Source organism: Saimiri boliviensis, chromosome 21 (assembly GCF_048565385.1).
Source record: "Saimiri boliviensis isolate mSaiBol1 chromosome 21, mSaiBol1.pri, whole genome shotgun sequence".
NCBI lineage: Eukaryota > Metazoa > Chordata > Mammalia > Primates > Cebidae > Saimiri > Saimiri boliviensis.
The window spans coordinates 34077810-34090353 of NC_133469.1; the positions used below are offsets into that span (position 1 = coordinate 34077810).

The 12544-nt window shown below is 43.7% G+C and overlaps 1 protein-coding gene across 14 annotated transcripts in view; it reads left to right on the forward strand.

The window, feature by feature from the left end:
* DEPDC5 (DEP domain containing 5, GATOR1 subcomplex subunit) overlaps positions 1–12544 on the forward strand; it is a 166584-nt gene that overhangs the window by 108047 nt on the left and 45993 nt on the right. For 9 of the 14 annotated variants that reach the window (XM_074390966.1, XM_074390965.1, XM_074390968.1 and 6 more), the window contains 2 exons: positions 2230–2338; positions 6376–6441. In XM_074390966.1, the coding sequence (XP_074247067.1) occupies positions 2230–2338; positions 6376–6441 (175 nt within the window). The remainder of the gene's footprint in view (positions 1–2229; positions 2339–6375; positions 6442–12544) is intronic. The other 5 variants (XM_074390970.1, XM_074390973.1, XM_074390972.1 and 2 more) reach the window with 1 other exon arrangement.

Genomic DNA, 12544 nt, shown 5'->3' on the forward strand with positions numbered 1-12544 from the left:
TCTGAGTAGATGGAACTACAGGCACATGCCACCACACCTGGCTAATTTTTGTATTTTTAGTAGAGGCGGGGTTTCATCATGTTGGCCAGTATGGTCTTGATCTTCTGATCTTGTGATCCACCTACTTTGGGCTCCCAAAGTGCTGGGATTACAGGCATGAGCTACCACACTTGCCTAAAAAAAAAAATTTTGAGACAATTGAGGAAATATTTGACATTAGAACAATTTTTTAAACATTTATCTTTTAGAGATTCTGAAATGTTTATGGATGAAACAGTGTGTGAGTTTTGCTTCAAAATAATTTGTGTAGGTAGGCAGGGTGTATGGATGAAACCAGCATGGCTCTAAAGATATAATTTTGCTGAGGGATTTATAGGGGTTTATTCTCTTGCCCTCTTTACTTTTGTGTATGTTTGTATTTTTTCATAATGTGAAAAAAATTTTAAGGGAGAGCACAACAGGTTACTATGGAAACAGATTTTTGCGTTCCTGATATGTGATTACTTCGCGTTCAGTAACCAAAGTGTCAGAATTTAAGATGAGAAAAGTGTTGCAGATTAGGTTTTCAGGGAAGCAGATTAATATGGGGTGTAGCATGTCGGATGCTTATTAAAGAGAGCCCTGGGCTCAACACCTATGGGAGGGGTGGGGAAGAAATCAGAGTGGGTGTAGAGAGAAGCTGGACTGCAATCCAGACCCAGTGACAGCCTCCGGAGATCCCACAGGAACAGCCTAGAACATCCTTCAGAGATATGCTAGGTTGGGCCACCAAACACATGTGTGCATGCACACACACCCTATTCATTCAGAATGGCAGCCCATGCATCTGGGGCTGTCGCTGAAGGGGCTGACAACTGAGATGGAGCCTCTTGGACAGCCCTCCCAGTGCTGGGTCAACAACAAGGCCATGGTGGAGGGGTCTGGGCCCTGCCTCACACTGTCCATCACAGAAAGTAATACATATTACAGTAATAATTAAGCACTTAAGACTGTAATGTGAGCCTTCTGAAACCTAACAAATAATGAAACAGTGATATATTAAAGCAACATGATTTAATCTACAATAAAACATAGTTAATTTTAGAACAGAAAAAAATTAGGAAAATAAACATGAAAGCATTCATGTATATCAGAACCAAGATGGGATTAGATGTCATAAGAAAACTATTTGTCTTGCGTTATGAGATAATGTCTGTTAGTTTGGTTTGGAGGGTGATATAACTGTACCTTTGAAAGATTAACGTATAATTCCCTTCAAAATATTAACACATTTTCCCCTGTTTAGTTTAGTTTGTTTGTTTTTTTTGTTTTGTTTTGTTTTGTTTTGAGACGGAGTTTTGCTCTTGTTTCCCAGGCTGGAGTGCAATGGCGCAATCTCGGCTCACCGCAACCTCCGCCTCCTGGGTTCAGGCAATTCTCCTGCCTCAGCTTCCTGAGCAACTGGGATTACAGGCACGCGCCACCATGCCCAGCTAATGTTTTGTATTTTTAGTAGAGACAGGGTTTCACCATGTTGACCAGGATGGTCTTGATCTCTTGACCTCGTGATCCACCCGCCTCGGCCTCCCAAAGTGCTGGGATTACAGGTGTGAGCCACTGCGCCCGACCTTAGTTTTTGTTTTTGTTTATTTTTTGTCACCCAGGCTGGAGTGCAGTGTCACAATCTCGGCTCACTGCAACCTCTGCCTCCGGGTTCAAGCGATTCTCGTGCCTTAGCCTACCAAGCTGGGATTATAGGCATGTACTGTCATGCCTGGCTAGTTTTTGTATTTTTAGTAGAGATGAGGTTTCACCATGTTGGCCAGGCTGGTCTCAAACTCCTGATCTCAAGTGATCTGCCCGCCTCAGCCTCCCAAAGTGCTAGAATTACAGGCATGAGCCACCATGCACGGTCATTAATGCAGTCTTAACGTTCACAGTGTGCTTTTGCTGGTATATTGAATAAAAATTGAGAAAAAATATTTTTGCAAGAACTTTAAAATTGGTGTCTACGAACGGAGTCACTTAAACCATGTCAGTTCCCTTTTTAAGGTCATATATGAGTACCAGGTGCTGCCAGAATCCTTTTTAAATTGGGCTAAAGGTATCATGACGAAGTGGAAAGAGAAACAAGGCCGAAGTGTGTGTTTTAAAGATGACAGCAACAGAGGTATCTACATCTTGGCCAACATGGATCCTTCACCAGGGAGTTCTGAGCAAGCTGCCGTCATGTGCTTTTCCTTCTTTCAGGTGCCTAGGAGAACAGCAGGCAGCTGTGCATGGTGGGAAGAGCTCTGCCCAACCGGCCGAGAGCGGCAGCGTTGCCATGACTCCCACCTACATGGACAGCCCACGAAAGGTAAAGGAGGCCACTGTAGCTGTAGCGGGGAGCTGTCCTGTGCTCTCAAAGACTCAGTGTGGAAGGTAAAACAGATGGCCCTTCAGATCCAGGATTGCATGTCCTGAGGCTTTGGATGAATTCTACCCTGAACTTTTTGAAGGTTCTATTACTGTTACTGTTTTTACCTAGGAACTTTCTTGCTTACAGTTGTAAGGAAGCTAACTTCTAGTTAAACCCAGATATGAAACAGTCAGTCATGTTTGTAATCCCAGCTCTATGGGAAGCCAAGGCTGGAGGATCACTTGAGCCCAGGAGTTTGAAACCAGCCTCTGCAACATAAGGAAACCCCACTTCTAAAAAATATTAAAAATAAAATTAGCTGGATTTGGTGGTATGTACCTGTAGTCTCAGCTACTCAGAAGGCTGAGATGAGAGGATCCCTAGAGCCCAGGAGGTTGAGGCTGCAGTGAGCCATGATCACACCTCTGTACTCCAGCCCGGGTGACAGCGTGAGATCCTGCCTCAAAAAATAAAAGAGTTAGGGCCGGGCGCGGTGGCTCAAGCCTGTAATCCCAGCACTTTGGGAGGCCGAGGCGGGTGGATCACAAGGTCGAGAGATCGAGACCAACCTGGTCAACATGGTGAAACCCCGTCTCTACTAAAAATACAAAACATTAGCTGGGCATGGTGGCTCGTGCCTGTAATCCCAGCTACTCAGGAGGCTGAGACAGGAGAATTGCCTGAACCCAGGAGGCGGAGGTTGCGGTGAGCCAATATCGCGCCATTGCACTCCAGCCTGGGTAACAAGAGCGAAACTCCATCTCAAAAAAAATAAATAAATAAAATAAAAGAGTTAAGCTAAACCATTTGGTCAATGCCCAAGATTTGGCCTGAGCTTTGCATTTGGCCATCTGGTTTTCCTTCACCCTTATCTTTAGCTTTCCCAGAAGGGAATAGAAAGCTATTGAAGCAGCTTCCACCAGAGCTCCCTCTTTGATAATGAAATTTCCATCAGTTTTCTCACTGCTGAGAAATACAGTCAAATGGGAGCATCTTGGGGTGGGGGGAAAATACCAACCAAAAACCTGAGACTTTAGACCTCTATCAGGCATAAGTACAGTAGAGGAGCTGAAAACTCCGTGGGTCTTTTAAGACCAGTCAACTTGGCTCTGTTAGCTCCTTCTGGGAAATTCAGACTCAGATCATTTTGTTGTGATCGGGCAAGTTGACTGTACTTACCACTCTCTTGTCTCTACCACTGGGAGATGAAAAAGATTCAATACATATGTATTATTTTTCAAAATTACAGTCAAATTATGTATCTATCTGTGTTTGTTTTACCTCCATATCATGAAAAATTTCTCGTGTCATTAAATGTTTTACAAAAGCATGATTTTAAAAAATAACTATATTATTTTTTCTTTCCCTAAGCAACCCCAAAGAAAAAAATAGCTATATATCATTTCACCATATAAATATGCCTTAATTTATAACTTCTTTTGGTTAAAATTGTAGATGGTGATCTTGTTTTTTTTGAGATGGAGTCTTGTTCTGTCGCCAGGCTGGAATGCAGTGGGGCAATCTCAGCTCACTGCAACCTCCCAACTCCCTTCTCCTACCTCAGCCTCCTAAATAGCTGGAACTACAGGTGCATACCACCATGCCCAGCCAATTTTTGAATTTTTAGTAGAGACGGAGTTTTACCATGTTGGCCAGGATGCTCTTGATCTCTTGACCTCATGATCCACCTGCCTTGGCCTCCCAGAGTGCTGGGATTACAGGTGTGAGCCACCATGCCTGACCAGATGGTGATTCTTCTATAAATTTTTAAAATTACTCTATAGTATACCACAGTTATAATGTTGCAGTTAATATGCTTGCAAGAATTATTTGACCACATCTCTGATTAATCCTTACCATAAATTACTATAATTACACTACGTGAGTGGAGGGATTAAAATCTGAGAAAAAATATCAGCTAAGGCCATGGGCAACTTGTAAACCAAAAGTCGGCAAACCTAAATACATATTTTAGACTTTGTGGGCCAAAAGGTAAAATAAAAGCTGCTGTGTAAGTGCAGTGTTTCCATAACCGTTTAAAATTGTAGAAACCATTCTTTTTTTTTTTTTTTTTTGAAACAGAGTCTCTCTGTCACCCAGGCTGAAGTGCAGTGGCACAGTTTTGGCTTGCTGCAACCTCGGCCTCCTGGCTTCAAGTGATTCTTCTGCCTCAGCTTCCCCAGTAGCTGAGATTACAGGCATGCGCCACGATGCCTGCCTAATTTTTTGTATTTCTAATGGAGACAGGGTTTCACCATGTTGGCCAGGCTGGTGTCAGACTCCTGACATCAAGTGATCCACCCACCTCAGGCTCCCAAAGTGCTGAGATTACAGGTTTAAGTCACTGCGCCCAGCTGTAAAAAGCATTCTTAGCTCACTGGCTGCAAAAAAAAAAAAAAAAAAAAAATCAGGTGGCTGACATGATTTGGCCTGCAAGCTGTAGTTTACCAATCTCTGCTCTAGGGAGTGGCTTTAGGTACTAGGGATAGGAATGATCTGCTGACCATGAGTCTTCTCACCTGTCCTCCTTCATATGTACATAAACCTCAACACTATCAGCACCTCTGCTTCTCTATGTTCTGGCAGAGAAGGGACACAATGGAACAATGAGATATAAATTACCCTGTGTGCTGTCTACCAGGTTTTGCCTCTACTCGTTGCCATCTTTGAGAATCAGAAACAGTGCCAAGGACAAGACTGAAAACCAGCAAATTATAGTTACAAATATATTAGATTGTTGTTTAGAACCCTCTCCTGATCATCCAGGTGAACACTAAAATCTGCATGCAAGAGCCATCAGTAGGGCTGGAATTAAACTCCTGAATCATCAAGGGGAAACCAAATGCTATGAGATAGCCGAAGCAAAGAGCCCTGCTGACATGCTCAGAAATGCCCAACCATGTCCCCAAGGAACACTTCATGTTAGAATGCATGAGGGTACCTGCATCAGCATCTCCACAGCCACAGTTTTCAAGGTTTGGTATTTGAGATTGCAGTCACAGGAAGTGGCAGCAATATCAATAAAATGGGCACCCAAATATTTCAGTTGAGGAAAAGTTGCAGAAAAGCAGAGAAGTTGAGATGTGTTAAGTGCCATTCCTGAATTTCTATGATAACCAGGCATAAAAAGTTAAAAGATTCCAAAAGGACAGAGGATACTACTTAAGAATGATGGAGGGGTCATTGAAAAAGTCCCTGTGTCATTTTTGTTTCACAGACTTGGCTGCTTGAATTCCACAAGGCTAGGGTAGGGAGGGATTGACAGCTTTAGAAAGCCCCTCACAATGTAAGTGCTTGTGTATCTGATATTATATATGTCTTAGCTTGCTGATGATTTTGTTACACAACCAGTGGAGGAGAAGGTATGGCTGCTTCTGTACCCCCTGTTTGCCAAAAAAAACTAAGCAAGAACTTATCCTGCATTGAATCCTCTCCTTCCATCTGGCTGCCATGTTGAGTAACAGGCAAAAAACACGTCATGCTTCAATATATCTCTCCAAGAGGGCAACTGGTCACCCAGCCAGGTGGGAGGTCAGGATGTTGCCACCAAAGCCCTTATCCTGCAGCACCACCAATCTGTTCTATAGCCTTTTCATCTTCCTTGGCATAGTTCTGAAAGAATTTCAGAGCTATGTGGGAGGGCGAGAGCATCCAAGTCACGGTCTGAGGAGACCTGAGGGAGCTTGGACGCACCTTCCAACCTGGGTGCTTTCTCCCATTCAGATGGGATATTCTGCCCAGGAAGGTGTGAGTTTTTGCTGATGCTTTGCATTTGTATATTGTCTTTCTGGAGGATCTCTCTCTCTCTTAAATTTTCCCCATCCTCTTCACGTGTCCTCGTTTCTCTCCTTCCCTCCTTGTTTTTATTTTATTTTATTTTATTTTATTTGTTTTTCATACCCGTCTCCTTCCCCTGATGGTTAACCACTGGTACACATTCTGTTTCTTCGCTTCCTTGCACCTGCTGCTGCTGCTTCCTCCTCCTCTGACTTCAGGACGGGGCCTTCTTTATGGAGTTTGTCCGCAGCCCACGCACAGCATCGTCCGCCTTCTACCCTCAGGTTAGTCCAACTCCAGGGCTCCACATGCCTGTCCTATTGGCAGAAACCATGAGCTGGCCTCCTATTAGGCTCTGAACACATGGAATTGGGCTGCAACTGAGTTTGAGGGGCAATTGAAATTGAATTTGGTCTCAGAAGTGTACATTCCCTTCCACTTTGTGGCAGCAAAGGGGAACTGGAAGAGATTAATGTAGAAGAACACGATTGTACCGACGATGACTCAAGTGTTTCTCATCACTGTCTGTTTCACGTAGTTGCCACTGATTCTCTGCCACTTTGCAGCATCTTCCCTTTTAGATTTTGTGAGCAACATGAAATATGCTTACTTAAGGGCTGAACGCTTATTTTTTACCCCTCCCAATACAACCAGATAAATTTATAACAGTGTGGCGGGAAGTGGTGAAAAACACATCAAATATTTATTAATAGTTATGTACTCCTTCATAGCATAGGCTGAGGGTGTAGCTCACCTAACTTCTGGATTTCGCTTAAATTATTTGTCAGTTAAAATATTTGGACCAGGCTGGACATGGTGGCTCATGCCTGTAATCCTAGCACTTTGGGAGGCCGAAACAGGCGGATCACTTGAGGTCAGGAGTTCAAGACCAGGTGGGCCAACATGGTAAAACCCCATCTTTACTAAAATTACAAAAATTAGCTGGGCGTGGTGGCACATGCCTGTAATTCCAGCTACTTGGAAGGCTGAGGCACGAGAATCGCTTGAACCCAGGAGGCAGAGGTTGCAGTGAGCCAAGATCGTGCCACTGCACTCCAGCCTGGGCGACAGAGCCAGATTCTGTCTCAAAAATAAAAATAATAAAATAGAATGTTTTAAAATGAGAAAATAAAAAGATGTTACCTGGTTAATGGGCATACAACTAGTGGGCGGCTGAGCTCCTACATCATTCTGCCACTGGGAGGGTAAGGGTTTAGTTAACATTGAAACAGGTCAGAGGTGCTGTGCCTTCCTGTGTAGGTCTTCAAATATCCGCACCTGTCTCTTTCCAGTCAGCTGTATGACCATAGGCAAATCCCTGTGAGGAATTTTGAGTCCTGATCTAAGCATCTCTAAAATCTGAGTGTGGGGAGTGCACTACATTTTTGGTTTAAAAACAGACATTGGTTGATCCTTTTTACCTTTTACTTTCAGTATCTTGCTCTGTTGTCCAGACTGGAGTCCAGCCTCAGCTTCCCAAGTAGCTGGTACTATAGGCATGAACCATCATACCCAGCTAATTTTTTATTTTTTATAGAGATGGGGTCTTGCTATGTTGCCCAAGCTGGTCTTGAGCTCCTGGTGTGAGCCAATGTGTCTGGCCATTAACCTTTGCCTTTTTTTTTTCTTTTTTTTTTTGAGATGGAGTTTTGCTCTAGTCACCCAGGCTGAAGTGCAGTGACACAATCCCGGCTCACTGCCACCTCCACCTCAAAGGTTCAAGGGATTCTTCTGCCTCAGCCTACCCAGTAGCTTGGATTACAGGTGTGCACCACACCCAGCTAATTTTTGTATTATTAGAGAAGGGATTTAACCACGTTGGCCAGGCTGGTCTTGAACTCCTGACCTCAGATGATCCCCCTACCTTGGCCTCCCAGAGTGCTGGGATTACACACGTGAGTCACCATGCTTGGCCGCCTTTTACTTTCTTAAACGAGACTATTAAGGAAAGTTTTAGACTCAGGAGAGGCACACAAATAAAGATTATATTACCCACCAGGTGTTTTGTTGAAAAAGTGGGAAGTGAAGCAGGAAGATCACTTGAGCCCAGGAGAACAAGGGCAGCCTGGAAAATATCAGAAGACCCTGTCTCTAATTTTTTTTAAAAAATGTATACATTAGGCCGGGCGCTGTGGCTCAAGCCTGTAATCCCAGCACTTTGGGAGGCCGAGGCGGGTGGATCACGAGGTTGAGAGATCGAGACCATCCTGGTCAACATGGTGAAACCCCGTCTCTACTAAAAATACGAAAAAACTAGCTGGGCGTGGTGGCGCGTGCCTGTAATCCCAGCTACTCAGAAGGCTGAGGCAGGAAAATTGCCTGAGCCCAGGAGGCGGAGGTTGCGGTGAGCCGAGATCGCGCCATTGCACTCCAGCCTGAGTAACAAGAGCGAAACTCCGTCTCAAAAAAAAAAAAAAAAGTATACATTAAAGAAAAAACTATCTTAGAGGTAGTAAGAGCTCTCTATACATACACAAAATTAACTTGTACTTTTTCTTTATGTTTGTTTATTATTTATTGTGGTAAAATATACAGAATGTAAAACTTGGTTCGTGTATTTTCTGATGTGCAGCATCGAATAGAGAAAGGAGGCCAATGGAGTCAGATGGCTGCTTTCAAATCTCGTGTGTGTGTGCGTGTGTGTGTGCGCGCACGCGCGCGTGTGTGTGTTCATTTGTAAAAGGAAACAAAAAATAATTTCTTTGTAGGGTTGTTTTGAGGATTAGAAATAATATCTATTTCTCAACAAATTTCAAAGCAGTGAAATCACAGAGGATATTTCTGACCACAGTGCAATTAAGATACATGTTAATGACAAAAATACCTAGAAAACGTCTATACGTTTGGAAATTAAATAACACGCTTCTAATCATGAAAGTGGCAGGAATGATATATGTAAACAGCTAGTACGGTCCTGAATATGTGATGGAGACACAATAAAAACTAGTTGTGATTAGGGTAAATATTACTACTTTGCCAGATATTAATGTCAGTTTAGTGCATATCAGTGTCCACTCCCTGTTCCTGCTACCTCTTCTCTTCACCCTAATCCAAGACCAGAAAGCATAGTGAGTTTGTAATGAGACAAAGGGGCTGCATGTTAAAAGACTGTCAGAGAGTAGGCTTTGGTGTCAGGCTGCCTGCCACTCTATAGACTGGTTGTAAACCCTTTGCCAATTGGGCTATCCTCTCCCAACGTCAAGTTTCTCATCCGTAGAATGGGAGTCATAATTGTGTTCTCCTTATAGGGTTGCTGTGAGAGCCAAATGGGATAAAGCATCTTTGTGGTTAGCTCAGGCCCTGGCACAGAGTAATTTACTATACATGTACCTGTGTGTAGGGGTGCAAAGCAGTAAACAGGCTTAACTGGGCCAGTTAACTCTTTTCTCTGGAATGTATATATAAAAATGGGCCAGAACTAGGTGACCTCTCCTATCCATTCTAGCTCTAAAGTTCCATGATGACCTCGGAGCTTGGCAAGGAGGTAAGTCCTCCACCCCTGTCTGAGTCTAGGGAGGACATCACTCCAAACTCAGATTCTGCTAAGGGAAGGAAATACCTATAGCCACCACCCCCAGCTAACTTTTGTATTTTTTGTAGAGACAGAGTTTCACCTTGTTGGCCAGGCTGGTCTTGAACTCCTGGCCCCAAGCAACCTACCTGCCTCAGCCTTCCAAAGTTCTGGGATTATAGGTGTGAACCACTGCGCCCAGCCCAGAGTCTACCTTTTGAAATGAAATCTGATTATATCATCCCTGATTAAACCTTTCTGTGGCTTTCTTTCCTTTAGGATAAAGGCTGAAATCTTTATAATGGCCTAAAAGGTCCTTCATGATCAGGTCCCTGCCTCCTCCTCTGACCTCATATTTTGCCATCCATTTCCTCATTCTTATGTTCCAGTGACCTCTGTAGGCACAGGCTTCCTCCTGCCACTGTGCCTTGGCACATGCTGTTCCTGCCAACTGTGCGTAGTTAATCCCTACTCATCTAGTCACATCCTATGGCATGGACTTGCATAGTTCCAGTGCCTCTTTTCATAGCACTTCTCACAGTTCTTGGATTTATATGACTGAGATACAGTTAATGCTCACCGTGCATACAGGACACTGAACTCCAAGAAGGCAGCTGCCATGTCTGTTTTGCGCAGTAGCCCAGGCCTTGGCACTTAAGAGGTGTTCATTAGGGGCGGTGGCCCATGCCTATAATCCCAACACTTTGGGAGTCTGAGGTGAATAGATCACAAGGTCAGGAGTTTGAGACTGGCCTGGCCAACACAGTGAAACCCTGTCTCATGCCACTACCCTCCATCCTAGGCATCAAAGCAAAACACTGTCTCGAGAAAAAAAAAAAAAAAAAAAAAAAAGTTCAGTAAATACTACGTTTCTACGTCTGAGATATTTATGGGGAAGATAGACACAGAAAAGTTTATTTTAAACAATAGGACCTTTCCCCCCCTCACTGATTATTTTATTTACTTCTTTTGAGAGAGTCTGTCTCTGTCACTCAGGGTGGAGTGCCATGGCGAAATCTCAGATCACTGCAACCTCCACCTCCTGGGTTCAAGCGATTTTTCTGCCTCAGCCTCCCACAGTGCTGGGATTACAGGTGTGAACCACCACACCAGGCCCTCATTGATAATTTTAAACCAAAAGCGCAGTGCATCTTTGGTTTAAAACAGACATTGGTTGATCCTTTTTACCCTTTACTTTCTTTTTTTTAAAGGCAGTATCTTGCTGTATTGTCCAGGCTGGAGTCCAGCCTCATATAATAAACCCTGAAATATAAAATGTGGAACCATTCTGGTTTAAGTATGTGGGGAGAGGAGCTGGAAGACAACTGTACCTCAGACAGTTGCACCACATATAGCCTCATTGTCACTGGATTCAGCAGGATGCACTTTGGGACAACACTGATTAGATTAGAGCAGCAATTTTCAGCGTGTTTATGGAGTTATGGAGGGAGTTTTCTGGAGAGTCTGAGGAGTGTGTCCAAAAATGTACTTTTTTTTTTTTTTTTTTTTTTTTTTTTTTTTTTTTAATAGTCTTGGTCTCTCACACAGGCTGGAGTGCAGTGGCATGATCTTGGCTCACTGCAATGTCCGTTTCCCATGTTCAAGTGATTCTTGTGCCACAGCCTCCCTAGTAGCTGGGATTACAGGCACCTGCCACCACACCTGGCGAATTTTCGTATTTTTAGTAGAGAAATAGTTTTGCCCTGTTGGCCAGACTGGTCTTGAACTCTTGACCTCAAACGATCCTCCCGCCTTCAGCCTCCCAAAGTGTTGCAATACAGGCATGAACCACCATGCCTGCGAAAAATTGACTTTTTACCTTTTGCTCTGTTTTCCCTCTTCAAGAAAATGAACAAAACACTCCTGTCCCCAGGGGCTCAGTCCCTGCAGAGGACACCAGAGACCCAGTAATCAACCTTTGCCCTGATCTAAACTCTCTACTCTAAGTCAGGCTTTTATCAGAAGTCTGTGTGCAAGGATCAGGATAGATTACCTGAAGGACATTTAGTCTTCTCACTAATGTCCCAAAAACGTGTTTGGCCTTGCTATGTTTTTAAAATGTTTGAATTGGTTGGAAATATTTAAATATCAGGAGATGTCATACAAAAATCCAGGTTTGTGTCTTATGTTGTAAAATAAGCTAGGTGCTGAGCCTGGGTTCTGACCACAGTGCAATTAAATTACATGTTAATGACAAGGTAACTAGAAAACCCCTATACATTTGGAAATTAAATAACATACTTCTAATCAAACAACTAGTATGGTGCTGGGTATGTGTGAGCACACAGTAAACCCTAGTTTATCCACAGCCTACGCACAGCATCATCTGCCTTCTGCCCTCAGGTTAGTATAACTCTAGGGCTCTGCATGCCTGTCCCGTTGTCAGAAGCCACGAGATGGCCTTCTGTTAGGCTCTCAACACATGGAATTGGGCTGCAACTGAGTTTGGGGGTAAGTGACTTGGCAGTAATCACATGGCCATGGAGCAGCCTACAGCCTTTCCCCACTTTGATACTTAGCTGCATCTGTGTATATTATCTACAGGCCCCTGTGCACATTTTTTTGTTTGTTCCAACCTTTGTTGTAGTCCAGTACTATCTAACAGAACTTTCTGCAGTGATGGAAATGTTCTGTGGCTGTGCTGTCCAACGTGGCAGGTAGCTGTCGAGCATTTGAAAATGTGGCTGTTACGACTGAAGAACTGAATTTTTAATTTGATTTTAAATAATTTATATTTAGCCGGGCGCGGTGGCTCAAGCCTATAATCCCAGCACTTTGGGAGGCCGAGGCGGGTGGATCACGAGGTCGAGAGATCGGGACCATCCCGGTCAACATGGTGAAACCCCGTCTCTACTAAAAATACAAAAAATTAGCTG